This window comes from Quercus suber, unplaced genomic scaffold (genome assembly GCF_002906115.3).
Source record: "Quercus suber isolate HL8 unplaced genomic scaffold, Cork oak 2.0 scaffold_69, whole genome shotgun sequence".
NCBI classification, from domain to species: domain Eukaryota; kingdom Viridiplantae; phylum Streptophyta; class Magnoliopsida; order Fagales; family Fagaceae; genus Quercus; species Quercus suber.
Window position 1 is genome coordinate 140,894 of NW_027069534.1, and position 18,535 is coordinate 159,428.

The window sequence follows — 18,535 nt, forward strand, 5'->3', positions numbered from 1 at the left end:
TTAAGTTTAAACACTTAGAGAACATATAAAGTGTGTCAACTAACCCAAAATCATCTGGTCCGAGGACTATAGGCATGATTGAGTTTAAGTTTAAACACTTAGAGAATAGATAAGGAGTGTTAACTAACTCAAAATCATCTGGTCCGAGGACTACAGGCATGATTGAGTTTAAGTTTAAACACTTAGAAAACAGATAAGGAGTGTTAACTAACCCAAAATCATCTGGTCCGAGGACTACAGGCATGATTGGGTTTAAGTTTAAACACTTAGAGAGCAGATAAGGAGTGTTAACTAACCCAAAATCATCTGGTCCGAGGACTATAGGCATGATTGGGTTTAAGTTTAAACACTTAGAGAATAGATAAGGAGTATTAACTAACCCAAAATCATCTGGTCCGAGGACTACAAGCATGATTGGGTTTAAGTTTAAACACTTAGAGAACAGGTAAGGAGTGTTAACTAACCCAAAATCATCTGGTCCGAGGACTACAGGCATGATTGGTTTTAAGTTTAAACACTTAGAGAACAGGTAAGGAATGTTAACTAACCCAAAATCATCTGGTCCGAGGACTACAGGCACGATTGGGTTTAAGTTTAAACACTTAGAGAACAGATAAGGAGTGACAAGTTATCATAATAAACAAAGAAACGATTCGATTAATAATAGTACCTTTTGAGGTTATTTACATTCCAGGAGCGTGGTATTACATGACTATCTAAGTCCTCTAGGAAATACACCCCTATGCCGGCACATGAAGTGATGCGATATGGACCCTCCCAATTCGGTCCTAATTTTCCCCAGGCTGGGTTTTTCGCAGTGCCGACGACCTTCCTGAGTACCAAATCACCAGGTTCTAAGGGTCTTAGCTTGACCTTGGCATCATAGCCTTGCCTAAGTTTCTGCTGGTAGTGAGCCAGCCGAATCATTGCACTTTCTCTTCTTTCTTCGATCAAATCCAATCCTGCTTCGAAGAGCTCATCATTAATGGCAGGGCTGAACAAACTAGTTCTCAAAGTTGGGAAACCTGTTTACAAAGGAATGACAGCTTCAGACCCATAAGTCATTGAAAAAGGCGTCTCCCCAATAGATCTGCGAGGTGTAGTTCTATAAGCCCAGAGCACGTGTGGCAACTCTTCGACCCATTTTCCCTTTACGTCATCCAACCTCTTTTTTAAGCCACTAACTATGACTTTATTAACTGCTTCTGCTTGTCCATTCCCCTGAGAATAGGAGGGAGTAGAGTATCTGTTCGTGATCCCTAGTTCGCTACAATAACTCCGAAATGCGCTACTGTCGAATTGTAAGCCGTTGTCTGAAATGAGAGTATGAGGAACTCCGAAACGAGTGACAATATTCTTCCACAAAAATTTTTGTACATCCACGTCTCGGATATTGGCAAGAGGCTTGGCTTCTACCCATTTCGTGAAATAGTCGGTGCCGACTAGGAGGTACTTCCTGTTTCCTGCAACCTTAGGGAATGGACCCACTATGTCCAAACCCCATTGGGCAAACGGCCATGGACTAGATAGTGGGTTAAGGACTCCACCTGGCTGGTGTATGTTCGGTGCGAATCGCTGACATTGATCACATTTCTTCACATAGTCATGGGCCTCTTCTTGCATGTTTGGCCACCAATATCCCTGAGTAAGGACTCGGTGAGCCAATGATCTGCCACCAGTGTGACTACCACAAATCCCTTCATGCAATTCTTCTAGTAGCGACTCAGTCGCCTCTAGGTGAATACACAACAGTTACGGTCCTGAGTAGGAATGTTTGTATAACTTTCGGTCTTCGGACAGCCAAAACCTGGTAGCCCTCCTTCGGATCTTGTCAGCCTCCTTTCGCTCTTCTGGCAAGGTATCATCCTTCAAGAATTTGATTAGGGGATCCATCCAGCATGAACTTTCTCGAATCTGGTGTACTTGAAATGCGTCCCCTCCTGTTCCAGTGGGCTTATGGAGATCCTCTACTAGGATAACTCTCAGCAAATCTTGATCCGAAGAGGTAGCTAATGTAGCCAAAGAATCTGCATGTGCATTGCTACTTCTATAAACATGTAGCAAGCTAAAAGATTCGAATTCCCCTTGCAGACGTTTGACTTGATTCAAGTATCCTTGCATCCGTTCATCCTTTGCTTCAAACTCCCCTTGTACTTGGCCTACAACTAATCTCGAATCCGAGAATAATTCCACGACCTTTCCTCCCATTCTTCGGACCACAGCCATTCCCATCAATAGGGCTTCATACTCGGCCTCATTATTGGTCGCGCCAAAATCCAACCTTAGTGATTTTTCAATGATGATTCCTTCTGGAGATGTCAAGACCAGCCCCACTCCAGAACCTTTTCGGTTCGCAGCGCCATCTACGTATACTTCCCATCGAGCAGGGTCTTGTTGAGAAATCATGCCAACCAATTTTTCATCCATGCCCCTCGTTACCGCTACTTCTTCCAAACTGGGCTCCGTGAACTCGGCCACCAAATCCGCAAGGATTTGTCCTTTGACTGAAGTGCGAGGCATGTACTTGATGTCAAAAGCCCCTAGAATAGTGCCTCACTTGGCTACCCTCCCCGTGTAATCTGCACTTCGAAGTACTGTCTTAAGTGGGAGTTGCGTGAGCACCACGACAGTATGGGCTTGGAAGTAATGGGGCAATTTTCGCGTTCCAAATACTACGGCCAAAATGGCTTTTTCCAAAGGTAAGTATCTGATCTCGGCTTCATGTAGAGACTTACTTACATAGTAGACCGGCCTTTGTATGCCTAGATCCACTCTTATCAGCACTAAACTTACAGCGTGGGGGACCACTACAATATAGACAAATAAGACCTCATCTGGCTCAGGACTAGACATAATTGGTGGCCGAGACAAGTAGTCTTTAAGTTGTTGAAAAGTCGAAGCACATTCTTCAGTCCATTCAAATCCCTTCCACTTGTTAATCAGCGAAAAGAAGGGCTTGCACCTGTCCGCGGACCTGGAGATGAATCGGTTTAAGGCAGCTGTCATTCCCATTAACTTCTGGATCTCTTTCGGATTCCGAGGAGGCAGCAGGTTTTGAATAGCCTTTATCTGATCAGGATTGACTTCAATTCCCTTATGCGTTACCATGTAACCCAAAAATTTGCCTGATCCCACACTGAATGAGCACTTCAACGCGTTCAAACGCAACTTATGTCTCCTCAGAGTTTTGAAAACATCATCAAGATCCTTCAAATGCTCAGAAATAACTTTACTCTTGACCACCATATCATCTATATAGACCTCAATGCTTTTACCCAGTTGTGATTCAAACATCTTGGTCATCATCCGCTGGTAGGTAGAACCTGCATTTTTCAGGTCAAACGGCATCACTTTATAGTGGTAATTACCAATGGGGGTGACAAAAGCGATTTTCTCCTGATCATCAGGGGCTAGTGGTATCTGATGATATCCTTGGAAGGCATCTAAGAAACTCATCCGAGGATGGCCGACAGTAGCATCTACTAATTGATCAATCTTTGGCATAGGGAAAGGGTTCTTAGGACAAGTCTTGTTCAAGTCAGTGAAGTCCACACAAACTCACCACTTTCCACTCTTCTTTTTTACCACCACAGTATTTGCCAAGCATTCGGGGTAAAAAACTTCTTTAATAGCCTCAGCCTGCTTGAGCTTTTGCACCTCCTCCTTGACTGCCTCAGCGTGCTCTCTGGATGGCCACCGAGGAGGTTGCTTCTTCGGTATACTCAGAGGGTTAACCTTCAAATGATGGCAAATGAATTCCGGGTCCATTCCTGGGGCTTCATAAGTGCTCCATGCGAATACATCAATATTTCTTTTAAGGAACTCAACTAGTTCTTCTTTCTCTGACTGAGGTATCTGAGATCCGACTTGAAAGTATCTTTCAGGGTTGGTCCCAACCAAAACCCGTATTAAGTCCTCGCATTTTACACCTTCATCCTGTCCCTCGACGGGTGACAACCGTCCCTTTAACTGCTATAGGTCTTCCTCTGTTCTAGCCGAGGATTCACCCTCGGGCTTGTGTCGTATGGCAGCCACCAGACATTGCCTAGCCGAGGATTGATCTCCGCGGATCTCACAAACGCGCCCTTCGGAAGGATATTTGACTTTCTGATGCAAAGTGGAGGAAACGGCCCCTAGTGTATGTAACCAAGGTCTGGCTACAATCGCCGTATAAGGGGAATAGACATCTACCACGATGAAGTCTACCTCAACTATTTCTGAGCCGGTCTGAACAGGCAGCCGTATCTGTCCTTTCGAATTAACCATCCTTCCCTTGAAGCTGACCAGAGGGGAATAGTATGGAGTCAAGTCACCCAGCGTGAGATTCAGCCCCTTGAAGAGGTCAGGGTGCATGATCTCCACAGCGCTGCCCTGGTCCACCATTACCCTTTTCACATCATACCCCCCGATCCTGAGGGTGACTATCAAGGCGTCATCGTGAGGTTGAATGGTCCCAGCTTTATCTTCGTCTGAAAAGCCTAAAACGGGCGGTTCAGCTTGTCTAGGGCTCCTCGGATTTCGGTCAGCATCTCCTACTGGCAGCCGAGCCACTGACATAACCTTTGCGGGCCGGGATCCTGTTCTCCCAGGCGCTGCAAAGATGACATTGATAATACCTAATGGGGGCTTTGTAGAATCCCTCTTTTCGGACTCAGAATTCGGCTGACCTCCTCGGCTGCTGGAGTGGTGCAAAAGATGCCTTAACTTGCCTTCACGGACCAGTTGGTCCAAATGATCCCATAAGCTTCTGCAATCTTCAGTCGCATGCCCATGATCCTGGTGATATTGACAATAGATATTATGATTGCGTCTCTCCGGATTCCCCACCATTTTACTCGGCCATCTAAAGAATGGCTTGTTCTTGATCTTTTCCAGGACTTGATGAACGGGCTCTTTGAACACTGTATTAACTGCTTGAGCGTTTGCTGAACCTGAGTGCCTAGCAAAATCTCTCATCGGCTTATTGTTGTTATAACGATCCGACCTAAAGTCCTTCTTGTCCTGGGGGGTAACTTTATCCTTACCCTTCCCTTGCTGCTGATCCTCTTCAACCTTTTTGTACTTCTCAATACGGTCCATAAGCTGGCGCATGCTAGTAACAGGCTTGCCGGGCAAGGATGTTCTTAAACCATGATCAGTGGGGAGGCCTAGCTTGAACGTCTTCAAGGCTATCGCATCAAAGTTGCCTTCCATATCATTAAACATCTCCCAATATCTATCTGAGTACGCCTTAAGTGACTCGCCCTCACGCATGCTTAAGGATAGCAGAGAAGACAAGGGCCTGGCCACCCTTCGGCATGTGACGAAACGTGAACCAAAAGCTTAAGTGAGCTATTGATAAGAATCGATGGAGTCGGCCTTCAGGTTATCAAACCACCTCATGGCCACGGGACCAAGACTAGAGGGGAATACCTTGCACATTAGAGCTTCATCCCTGGAATAGACAGCCATTCTTTGGTTAAAATGGCTGACATGCTCCACAGGGTCGGTTTTACCGTTATAAATAGTAAAAGTTGGCTGGTTGAAACGCCGAGGAAGCTCCGCTCCTTCGATTCTACGCGTGAAAGGTGACCTGGAGATCTGATTCAAGGCCTTACTCATGGCATCATTACCCACCCCTCCATGCGATGGTCCTTGAGGTTGCTTCTTACGAGGGTGCTCATCCTCATATGAAAAATTTTCACTGATTGGAGTTCGAGATCATTGCTCATAGGTGATGTCCTGTCCGTCATCCGAGTCGTCATCATGACGCGAGGTAGCACGTTTTCTTTTCTCATGGCGCAGCTCCCTCTTCAACCTTTCAATCTCTATTTGCATGCTGTCTTTCTCGGCATGAGAAACGTGACTTCCGCCACGAGGCTGAGTTCGTTCAGTGTGTGTAGTATGCACACTGCCTTCACGGTCTTGCCTCCACTCCAAGTTGAGAAAAGGGTCAATATGCTAGGATGCCCCAGATTCCGCCGGTTGTTGCCCCTGTTCAGCCATGATCAACTGCTGCTACTTTCCCTTACACACAAGCTCCCCCCATAGACGGTGCCAATTGTAGGGTTGGTTTTAGTGGCCCAAGCCCAATGAAAATTAATTTGTAGAGTATGGGTGAAAGAGCTAGATTAAGTATGGGGTTGATAACAACAGATCACAGCTTTCAAACATAAGCTAACATTAACTCACATGTAAATTTTGATAATCCGAAGAGCTACACTATTCTTTTTTCTGATGAACAACAATCTTAGGGTTACAATCCAGTTTTTCCCTTCTGTTTCTGTTAGGAGCTTCCTTTCTTTATGTAGTCGCTCTTGTCCTCATCTCCATCGTCCACGTGCTCCTCATCCATGAGTTTGCTGTAATACATGTCATGTCAGGCATCTTCTTTTAGCTCTGTGTGAGTGGCGGTAGGTTAGGATGCATTGTTCAGGGGCCTTCTCCACATAAATGCTACCAGAAAAGCTGTTGCAGTGCATTAAATACGGTGGCAGCAGCTTTCCCCTTAGATATTTCTCCATCCTTATCGTTCCATGGCATGCTCAGAGCTTATCTCAATCAGGTGGAGTCCTCGGAAGGTCATTATGGCCTTTCTCACATTCAATTGATCTATGATATTGCGTCAGAGGATTACAACCTCTTCGGACAGGAGATGCCCTCTTCGGACTGTGATAATTCTTCATCTTGAGGGTCCTATTTTCAGCCGGGCCCTACCTTCTTCATCTTCCTTTTCTCGGACGCAAAATAGCCCTCCTATGGGCCTTCGGCCCATTACGTTGGGCTGGGCCCTTTTTCCCCCACAATATATATATATATATATATATATATTTTAACAAAGTAAAGGAGAAGAATTACTCGGCTTTTAAAAAAAAAAAAAATATTGGGGTTTGCATTGCTTTTATAGTGTTTATGATTAACTTTGCAATTTTGGAGATAAATTATCAACGTTTGAGTTTGAGTTTAAGTTGGATTTGTTAGAGAGATAAATTTTCACTTCTTGTTAAGTTTGGACTAAAAAAAAATAATTTTATTTTAAAAAAATGATAATGATGTGGTAAGCTTTGGAGAGGTTAATAAAAAGTCAAAAGTTTCGGTTATATATGTGTGTGTGTGTGTGTGTGTGTGCGCGCGCGCACGCGTACGTGTATGTGTGATTGGATTTAAGTTATATCTAGTGTAACTTTAAGTAATGTTGTACTACTCAATAATTTGTTATAGAATTCATATTTTGAAAATTCTACCGTTAAATTACATGTTCTATATGTTCTTAACAATCACGCCAATTTTCATATCAATTGGATATTATTTACCATTTGATCCATAAACTCATCTTTTATGCACTATTTTAAATTACAAAAACTTGAATTTAAAAAATTGATTAATGACATGATTATTAATCTTTGATCACCTTGAGATTTTGCAAGCATTGAGTATATATGAAAATAATATAATCTAACGGTGGATTTGTCAAAATTTGCATCTAATTAAAAAATATTGAGTGGTGTAGTATTGCTTATAGTTAAAATAGGTGTAACTTGAACCAAACTCATATATATATATATATAATATGCTCTTAAATGTAAACTACTAATTCCACAGTTTCCACCTGTATTTCTTCAAAAGAAAATCAGTTACATGGACTTCATGTTATATGGTACGGTTTCTTGGGAGTATTGGAAAGTTAGTAATTTAAGAGTTTGATTAAAAATGAATCCTCCTTTGTCCTTTCACCTAAATTTTTATTTGGAAATACATTAATTGGAATGAATTTGAGTTTAAGTTGGACTTGTTAGAGAGATAGAGTTTTACTCATTGTTAAGTTTGGACTAAACAAAAATAATTTTATTTAAAAAAAATAATAATGATGTGGCAAGTTCTGAAGAGGTCAATAAAAAGTCAAAGACTTCAGTTATATATATATATATATATATATTATAAATCGGACGTCTACATCTCACATTATGATAAACAACTTGAAGTATTCTTTTCTCAGTTATTACTCTGCCATTGTAATTTAAATTTTTTTTATCACACTAAATATGATATATACTGTTTATAATATTTAAAAAAGGAAAAAGAAAAGATATATACTGGAAGCCAAAGCTAATTTTTGGTAAATGGGATTTCAAAAATGCTTTTGTTGGTCATGTTTTGGTTCCTACTCGTTGCAGAGGCGTTGGTGGAGGAGGGTTGTTAACTGTTCTTTAATTTGTTGGGTTAGAAAACAAATCCAACGGGTCTAGACTCTACTGCACTTAGTTGTAACACACTTGTTTTACTTGTAAATCACTCATATATGTTTGCCTATATAAATGTAGTACCTTGTACGGTTTTACCTATACTTTAATACAGAAAATATTTTCTGTAAAATGTTTACCGACTTTTAGATGTTTGCTTGTATGTAAAATTTCATTAAACTTATAAAATATTTTCCGTTGACAGTAAAATTCTTAGTAAAAAGTTGTAAAATGCTTCACCTTAAAAAATTTGGTAAAACAATTTTACAAAAACACATAGTGGTCCCCTCTCACATCTGGTGGCTAGGTCGCTGGTTTGGTGTGTTGGGCAACTATTGCTGGTGATCAGGTTGTCGATTTTGGTGGTGCGATAGTCGGAGCACCCATTCTAGCAACAAGTGTCGTTGGTTAGGTCGTAGAAGACAACGATTCTAGCAGTCGGGACAGACGGTTTGACAGTTGGCGCTGGTCATTGGATCTCCATCATGTAGGAAAAAATCTACTATTTGATTTTTGAAATTATTTAATTTTGGTATTTTTATGTAATTTTTGTTATATTAGGTTTAAGTTATTTATTTCCTTGTTTTTAGGTGTTTTAATGCTTCTTAGGTCAAATTGGGTTCCATTTATTGGTTAGGTATTAATTAGGGTTTATATTATAAAATATTTTCTTATCTTTTAAGTTTTACGAATCTCTTAGATAGGCCTTTAAGTATGTAAACGTTTTTCCAGAGATTATTAATAATAAAATTAAGAGTTTTTCTCAATTGTTTTCTCTGGTGGATTCCAGACTTATCACCTTGTGAATTCAAGAAACCCCTCGTGGACTCGAGGTTTATTATCAGAAACTAACAGTTTAGATTTTATTCCATCAAGAGAGCATCATGTATGCTTTTTCAAGCTTCTGCGATATTAGTTGATATCAGAGCCTTAACTTACCCTAATCTAATGGCAAACTGGCATGACGGTAAGCACCACAACAACAACAACGAAGTCGAAGATGCAGTTCTCACTAGGGCTGAGTTCCACCAATTTCGTGAAGAGAGACAGTAAATTATGGGTGACATTCGTCAAAGGATTGCTACTCTTCTTGCTAGGAAATCATCTCACAAAACAATGATCAATATATTCATAGACGCACTAACTACAAGAAAATTCTATTCTTTGATGGAGACATGTGTAAGTTGGATTTTATTGACTGGCTTCTTGATTTGGAAAGAGTATTTTAATTTTTAGAAGATTTGTGATGAAGAAAAAGTACGGCTTGAATCTAATAAATTGGATGATGAAGCTAAGAAATGGTGGGAAACATTCAAACCGATAGAAAGTGACGAAGTAAACATCCAATCTGCTCTTGGAAAAGAATGAAAAAGGAGTTAATTGATTTATGGTTTCCTAATGACTATTGTGATATAGTTAGATTATACAAATGTTCATTGTAAATCTATATATTCATATGAAAAGCAATATGTTCAATACATGAAAGGCCAACCGCAAAACCATAATTATCACAACCAAGTCCATGTGTTAAGAAAAGAAAAGGGTTTGAGAGTTGACAAGGTGCAGCCAATTTCTAAAGAAAATTTTGTAGTGGTTGAAAAAGATCAAGACTTGCAACAAGTTGTTGAATTGAAGCTTGAAGATACCACTTGTCAAAAATTTGATGAAAATATAAAAGAAAAGAAGATTAAGTTGATTGTAGTTAATGACAGAAATCAAGAGATTGCATTTATTGAGAATATTGTGGAGGATCCAATTGAGGTCAAATATGAGGATGAGTCCATCACCCACGATTCAAAAGCTTTGGTTGATTTGCTCAAGATGACTACAAAATATGTTGATCTTCTTGTAGTAAAAAATCTAAATTTTATTATCAACCCTTTGTTGATTGATGGTGCAAGTAAATTGAAGGCATAGGAGAAGAAATTTTATGGTGTATTTCAAAAGCTGATCAAATTACTAAAGCATTTGAAGTATTTGTTTATTTGGAGGGGAAGATTTCAGATCTTAAAGATGAATTCGAGGATGAGTTTGTTTTAAGTGGAGGGGTCTGATGTAGGACAAAATCTACTATTTAATTTGGTATTTTTATGTATTTTTGGTTATTTTAGGTTTATGTTATTTATTTCCTTATTTTTAGGTGCTTTTAATACTTTTTAGGTCAACTTTGGTTCCTATTATGGTTAGGTATTAATTAGGATTTATTTTAGAATATATTTTCTTATCTCTCAAGTTTTACAGAACCCTTAAATAGGCCTTTAAGTATGTAAACATTTTTCATAGATAATTAATAATAAAATTCAAAGTTTTTCTCAATTGTTTTCTCTAGTGGATTCCAGATTTATCACCATGTGGATTCAAGGAACCCCATGTGGACTCAAGGTGAAATTAATAGTTTAGTTTTTGTTTCATAAAAGAGAACATAGTGTGTGCTTTCTTCAAAATTCTGCAACATCACTCCAGCATCAGCGGCTCTGGTGGCTGAGTTGCCCATTTCAGTGGTTTGTGATTGAAAATTTTTACATGTCACTCCAAACATTGAAAATATTTTGTGTTGAAACAAATGGAGTATTAGTTTCACAATTCTATCCTTTCAGTGTCTCAAGTGTTGTATGTACTCTTTGGTTTTCCTCCTCTGCTTCGGCCTTCTTTGATCTACCCCTATGCTATTAGAACTCTTTGATGTCCCTCCATCATTGTTATAGGTTTCAGTGTTGCCTTGCCGCTATCAAAAGCCACTCTCATCTGTATAACCATTGCCTTGCTTAAATTTGGTTGTTTCCACATGCTAGGTAATTCAAGTCAAGTGTCCAACACACACCATCACACACCCTATGGAATGTGTTGGTAGGACTGTTAGTTAGACCCGGCTACCCGACCCACTCGCCTGAATTGGGTCGACTACTACTTGAATTGATGCTTGTGGCTGTCAATGGCGGGTGTTCTCCTCCAAAACCTGATGGGATCAAGTTGAGTAGCAGGTCTTCCCTTTAAAACCCAACATCAATCGACCTGACAAACCCTCCACCCAATATCTCAAAAATCTTGTCGGAATCCTCCATGTCTACCAAGAATTCGACCCAAAATCACATCACCATTAAAGATTCCACCTAGATTTGGCTAAAATATTGCAATCCCTAGTGAGATTTGGTGGAGATCTTGCAATCTTAACCCAGATTTGGTTGAGATCTTGTGATCTTTGGCAAGATCGAGAGGAAATCTAAAAGCTCCGGCGAGATCCGCTAATCACTGCTGCCTTATTTATTCCTATTGAAACCGACTCGACTCGTGCAAAGCCTGACTCAAACCGGCCCAATCATCGTATTGGTTAAGGATAGGTCCTTTGATCTGCCACCTAATGGACTCGGGTCGAGTTTGAGTTGAGCACAAACCCAACTCAGACAGCTGACCCGTGGACAACCCTGTGTGTATCAGAAGCTGATAAGCAATTGCCATGTTAGTTGCGATTGTTGACTTTGACTAGCTAGGTGTTTCATACTCAATCTTTCATGATGATTCCATTTTTCCCGTTTGATTTTGCATTTAAAGTGTCTGCATGGCTCAAAATGAAATTTCTCATCCTATTCATGTCACATTACATGGCAAAAACTATCTTGGTTGGTCTTAATTTATGCACAACTTTCTTAAAGGTTGCAAACTATTGCTGTATGTCACCCAGAAGCTGGAGAAATCTATCAAGGGTGCCTTTGAAAGTAATGATCAATTCCTGATTCGTCTTATGGACTAGGACAATAACAACCATCAAATCCTTAATTGACTACACAACACCTCTATCGGTTCCATCTTTGCTTTATTTGGCAACAATGAGAATGCTAAGTCTGCCTGGGATATGCAGGCCAAATGTAATACTACACCTCATGGTTTTGGGAAGTATTAACTTATGGTTGAATTGTACCATCTCAGGCAAGAAGAGTCCAGTCATTGACGAAGTGCCTGGAGTACTCCTCTGGCAGGGCATTGACCGTGACAAGCTTTATTTGTTTAAGTTTTGGTTATCTAAATTATATGAAAATTATTTTTATTTCATTTTATTAAAAAAAATATTTTTTTAGAAAAGTGTTCATGTGTACACTTATTTTTTGTAAAAAGGGGAGTATTATTTAGAAAATAAAGTTTTTATACAACAATAGGTTTATAAGCCTTCAAAAGGCGTAGTTTACTAGATCCAAGTTGCTTTGTATCCCACACAAAAGTTTTAGATAAACAAAAAATTTGGGCATATGTTAGAAACTTTCAAAATGCTTTGTTGCTGCCGACCCTTTTTTGCTAGCGCATCCGCACATCCGTTAGCCTCAGGATATATATATGTGAAGTAGATGGATGGTCTATACTCGTGCCATTAGTTCCCGCAATAAGAAATTAAAGGGAAAACATCCTGTGATAATATGTCATTAGTCAGGGACGGAGCCAAAGCTTAGAGTTAGGGAGGTTGCTTTGATGTTGGTTGTGTGTAGTGACTTCGGCTTTTGACTCTGCTGTTGCTTAGCTGCTGGTTGTTCAAAATTTTTTAAAGGGTCAAATTGTTTGTTTTGGGTAAAATTGGTTGACTAGGCTTTTTTTTTTTTTTTTTTAGTTTTACTATTGGTAATTTTGTTGTTGGACTATTTTTTTTTTTTTGGGCTCCTATATTTTGTTTTATAAAAAAAAAAAAAAAAAGTTAAGCCGAAATGACCCAAAAGTCCATTGTGAGGAATTAACCACATTATGAACTATAAAATATTGGCCACTAGGGATAGAATGGTATAAGTCATTTTTTGACTGACAGTAAAATCTGGGAATGAAAGTGTTGAGACCAGAATATTCAAAACAAGACCTTAGAAGATCTTCCCCTAATCACGGAAAATCTTGTGGAAACCACGAGAATTCTTTAAAAAATAGACCGACCACTTAAGAATCTTGGTGTAGACATTAGAAACATTTACACGAGGAACAACCAATAATGCCATTCTACATTTTTCTCCGAATATGGACATAAATATACTATATGGTTTTGTTAGGTGCACCAAATTTGGTCTGTTCAAAGTTAGAGAGAGAGAGAGACAGAGAGATTATCATGATTCATGACCTCCTTCCTACCCAGAAAATTCTCAAGCCAGATTGAGCCTATCAAGTCCAAGGATATGTGATCAATTTGAGCACAACCTTCTCTACCAACGGAAATAATATTCACAGCGCACAAATTTCACAATATTTTTTACAATAATTGATATTTTTTCTATTAAAAAAACAGTCAAAAAACAATAATTGAGTTGATAAGGTTTTATTAATTTTTATTTATATCCATTATTTATATCACTTTTTACTCATCACTAAGAATATTTGTGCAATGGTCACTCCACAAGAATAAGTGCTTTGAGGTATGAGAGGCAAGAGCCGGAATTCAAGTCTCCAAGGAGCTTCACACATATATACACTTAGATTAGGTTAGAGTAGAATTCTATCTTGTATAAAAAAATATATTTATATATATATATATATTTACAAATATAAAATATTTTGTCAAATCTTTTTATATTTATAGATTTTCTCACATAAATAACTGTTTAAGGCGGGTAGATGAGTCCCACCACTAACCAACGACCCTATGGTGGTACTTGCACCATTGTTTCTTTTTGTAAATGGGTCTATTTTCTTATTTTATAATGGAATTTATTCTAGCAAAATAGGGATATACTATTCATTGCTGAACCAATCAATCAACAATATTTGGGCCTAAAAAGCTTAGCTTAAGGTGAGCTTGGAGGTAAGAATTTGTTGATGACCATTTTGGAAGTCCTAGTAGAAAGTAGAAGCCTAGCAACGCGAATAGAAAAGAGTTGGTAAATGGATAGAAAACTCATTAAGCCCAAGCGGTAGGAATAATGGATCACAAGTCCATGAGATAAACAAATGGGCCTTGAGGAGGCAAATGGCCTTAAAGGAGCCCAGAAAGAAAGAAAAAAGCAAACCTTGGGCAGTATATGATGTGGAAAAGTGAGAATGGGCCACAACAGACCCAAAGTAATGAAAGCAAAGAAAGTAAGGGGTTGATGACAAGCCCATAAGCCCCAAGGATGAAGGATAATGTAATTGGGTCAGGAAAACCCAAAAAACTTAGTAAATGCCCATGGGAATGCAAAATTCGAAAAAGGGCTAAGGAAGCTCGAGGAAAGCAAATGGGCCAAGGACGCTCAAGGGAAAACAAATGAAACACAAGAGCCCGCCAGTGATGTAATAAAAGAACCAATGACCATACTGGGCCATTAGGAGAAGAATAAACAGTAGGCCCAAAGAGGCCTAGCAGGATTGGGGCAAACAATTTCGTAGCAGGAATGACAGAGTGATATGGCAGGAGATGATAGTAGAAAAAAGAGTGTGCTGAAGAAAAGGCAAAACCCACCATCAAGCAAGGCCCAGCCCCTAAGTAGGGCAAGCTGTAAAAGAAAGGGAAACCAGAAAACTCAAAGATGGATGGCAAATTGCACAGGCCAACCATGGCGAACGGATGAGCAACAGGCAGATTTTGGATATACATGGAAAAGAGTCACGCGCAAGGCCCAGACATCACCAGCCTGTACCCAGCCAATACAAGACACGATGAGGTCATGGGTCAGAGGTAAGAGGGCAGGGCATGGTTTGGCAGTGGGGAGAGGGGAAAATCCTATTCTGAGGTTCTTGCTCAAGCTCTTTTGAGAGATGTGTCCTACTGGGATGACATACCACCCAAAAGAAGCAAGGCTGAGTTGGAACCACTAAGTGCATGCCATAAGATATAGGGAGAGGAAAGACACCCACATCATAGTAGGGAAGGGTGCCACGGCAGACAAACAAACAAAATAGTTTTCTTTTGTCTGGTGATGGAGAGTGGCACGCAGACGAACCAGTGGTGGTCGGCAAGTACATTAAGACTAGACAAAGATGGTTAAGGGCTAAAATAGTAAAACTTGATCACAACAAGCACTATAAAAAGAGGCCCTTACCGTGCACAGGGGACACCACCACCACCACCACAATCACGATAACAGGAACTTCAAAAAAGAAAAACCAAAGAATAGAAAACAAGTATTGAAAAAGAGAAGAAGAAAAAAGATAAGAAAGGTGAACATTAAAAGAGAAGGAAAAAAAAAAAAAGATAGAAAGTTAGAGTGGTAGGCATGCACCAATAAGTTGATTTCCTCTCTCCCTCTCAAAGTTTTGCTCTCTACTAGAAACAAAGAATCCTCTTGTGCACCAATCATTCAAGTCCATTTCCCTCTATGTGATTAATTTCCACGACAGGATTTCTCCGGGAGATTATTCACATTAAGAAAAGACGTTCTTCCCTCTCTGGCTTTGGTCCTGCAGATCAGATTTGATCTGATCTCTTTCCTTTCTGATTAACCCATACACTACCCACTTATTCCCCTTGCTTTTCTTTATAAAAGTAATTGTTATTAACTGTGATTATCTTTCTTAATTAGGGATTATTTATTCATTTTAATTAAGAAGCCAAAGTACTTTCTTTTGTTTTATTATTATCAGATCTGCCTACCACGACTCATCTAAAACAGCTCTGCCTACCATAAGCACGCTCTTGGCAAATGAGGCATAGTTTGCGCACAAGCCGGACCAAATTGAGTCGCAGTTGGACCAGTCTCAACTCTTTTACTCAGAATATTTGGGCCTAGTACCGCAGGAAGCAGCCAACCCAATATAACCAAAAGGCCCACAACAAAATTAAGATTGTTCAATGCATTAAAATGTAACGTATCATGTTCTCACATAAGGATGAGTTTGACTTACGAGCCCCGCACATGGGATTCAAGTTACTTGAGAGGAGGCGTATTATATTGAGTGTACAAGAATTATTTTTTGACAGCATTGATTAGGTTGCAAAGTTCATACTTTAGGTGGTAATTCCATCCTTGGACTTGGAGGTATTAACAAAAGAACAAAATTTGGTGAAGCTTTTTCGGTGTAGTATATTAGTTTTTTCAATTAAATTTAGACATGTCTTTATCACGTTTAATTCTCATTGAATATGATAATTTTATTTATGCTCTATTAATCAATAAAAACAAATGTTTGAATTTAACGTGTTGTACAATTGTACTAAGTTTTATCTTTAATGAAATACGTCGATATGCTTACTTTGACTTCCACATTTATTATTTCAAGAGAAAAAAAATTTAACCGAATTGTTACCAATTACGCCGTAATGCATGTGTTGTAACTTCCTAGCATGTGACAAATTTTGCTGCCAAGATACATGAAGCAACAATTGCTTTTCTTAATATTTCTCCAAGATATAACACCTTTAACAAGAAAGAAAATATATCATGAAGTAGGATTTCTTGTGCCTCCCACCTAGCGAAATTGGAATCCAAATAATCAATCACCTCCTACTAATTAGTGTGTCTACAAGTTGAGGATGTAATCCTTGGTTCATTACAAGTACCTCATAACATTCTCTGTAGCTTTCCAATGCTCCAAACTAGGGTATTGTGATTGGAAAATGTAGTAATCCCAAATTATAATAAATGCTCTAAATTAACCCCTACCCAAAAAATAAAAAAGCCTCAAACGTGCGTGCTCAGAGACAAGTATTTTATAAGATACGTAACATTTTCTATAGAGTAGTAAATTAATAATATTTTTGTTAAAGGAAATGCTCCTAAAAAGATCCTAAAATTTAGTAACAACCCATCCACGTTTTTGTTTTTGTTTTTTGTTTTTTTGTTTTTTGTTTTTTGTTTTTGGTGTTGTTGATGTTGTTCTTTTTTTCAAATTTTATGTATGACAGTTATCATTTTTTGTTTAATCCTAAAATGTAGTTTTTTTAATCCTAAAATTTAGCCATTTACTACACATCCATAACATAAGTAAATAAAAGCTTAAATTGAAAATTTTATGGTTTTTTTTTTTAATTTTTCCTTTTTGGTGTTGTTGATGTTGTTCTTTTTTTCAAATTTTATGTATGACAGTTATTATTTTTTGTCTAGTCCTAAAATGTAGTTTTTTTAATCCTAAAATTTAGCCATTTACTACACATCCATAACATAAGTAAATAAATTCTTAAATTGAAAATTTTATGGCAAGAAATACACGTTAATTGTATAAAACCACAATTGTATTTTGAGATTTTTTTTTAATAAAGTATTAAATGGTGCTTTAACCTTAACAAAAGGCTAATACAATTGGGAATCAACGATTAGAAGTATCTAGAAAAAAAAATTGTATAAAAACTTCATGATTGTTTGTTGAGAAGAAAAAAAAAATAAAACTATAAAGTATTATTAAAGGTGGTTTAACAAAAACCCAATAGGAATAATAATGAAATTTTATTTTAATTCATCAATGCTGTTCTTCTAAATTTTTTATTGAAGAAAAGTACACTAAATGTAGTTTAAGCTCATAGCAGTGTGAACAGCATCCAAATTCACGTTTAAGTTCAAATTCACATTTTCCTCTTCTTCTTTTTTTCTTTTTTTTTCTTTTAAATATCTTCCATATTTTTGAAAAATAAAAAGAAAAAGAAAAAAGACTCCTACTATAAAACCACTACTATAACTTCTCCATCCATATCCTTATATTTAGGCACTAACATATCTGATTTTGAAAGAAAATGAAAGACTAAATTTTAGGGAAATTTAAAAGATTAAGGTGGGAATTGGTGTGACCCTATCCTTATTTAAAAGTATATCAAAAAAAAAAAAAAAACTACATGTTAAAAAAAAAAATCTCATGTCCTATCCATGTACTATTTTTAAAAAAAAAAAAAAAAATCCCACTTTCTATCTCACATTTAAAACTACCCGACCACCCTTTTTTTTTAACCCAAATTCACATTTTCCTCTTTTTTTTTTTTTTTTTTCTTTTTTTTCTATTAAATCTTTTCCATATTTTGGAAAAAAAAAAAAAAAAAAAGACTCCTACTATAAAACTACTACTATAACTTCTCCATCCATATCCTTATATTTAGGCAATAACATATCTGATTTTGAAAGAAAATAAAAGGCTAAATTTTAGGAAAATTTAAATGATTAAGGTGGGAAATTGGTGTGACCCTATCTTTATTTAAAAGTTTATCAAAAAAAAGAAAAACTACACATTTAAAAAAATCCCATGTACTATTTAAAAAAAAATCCCACTTTTTATCCCACTTTTAAAAACTACCCAACCACCTGATACATGGCTTGCATTTTTGGATTGGATTTGGATGCTTTTACTAATTTTTACAATAGCTGAGTATCCAATGAGTTTAAAATTGACAAACTATGATTATCAGTACTTATATTGCATTTTTATAAGGTACGTAAGTATTTTATAAGTTTTTA

General features: G+C 37.8%; 2 protein-coding genes across 2 annotated transcripts; both read right to left on the reverse strand.

The window, feature by feature from the left end:
• Positions 1-1,029: 1,029 nt before the first annotated feature.
• LOC112040990 (uncharacterized) lies at positions 1,030-2,520 on the reverse strand. Its single transcript, XM_065773124.1, has 2 exons — positions 1,808-2,520; positions 1,030-1,669 (listed from the first exon to the last, which is right to left on the reverse strand). The coding sequence occupies exons 1-2, from the start codon at positions 2,518-2,520 to the stop codon at positions 1,030-1,032; spliced, it is 1,353 nt and encodes a 450-aa protein (XP_065629196.1).
• Positions 2,521-3,972: 1,452 nt separating this feature from the next.
• Positions 3,973-5,253, reverse strand: LOC112040991 (uncharacterized). The gene has a single exon (XM_024073915.2). The coding sequence runs from the start codon at positions 5,251-5,253 to the stop codon at positions 3,973-3,975; it is 1,281 nt and encodes a 426-aa protein (XP_023929683.2).
• Positions 5,254-18,535: the final 13,282 nt, after the last annotated feature.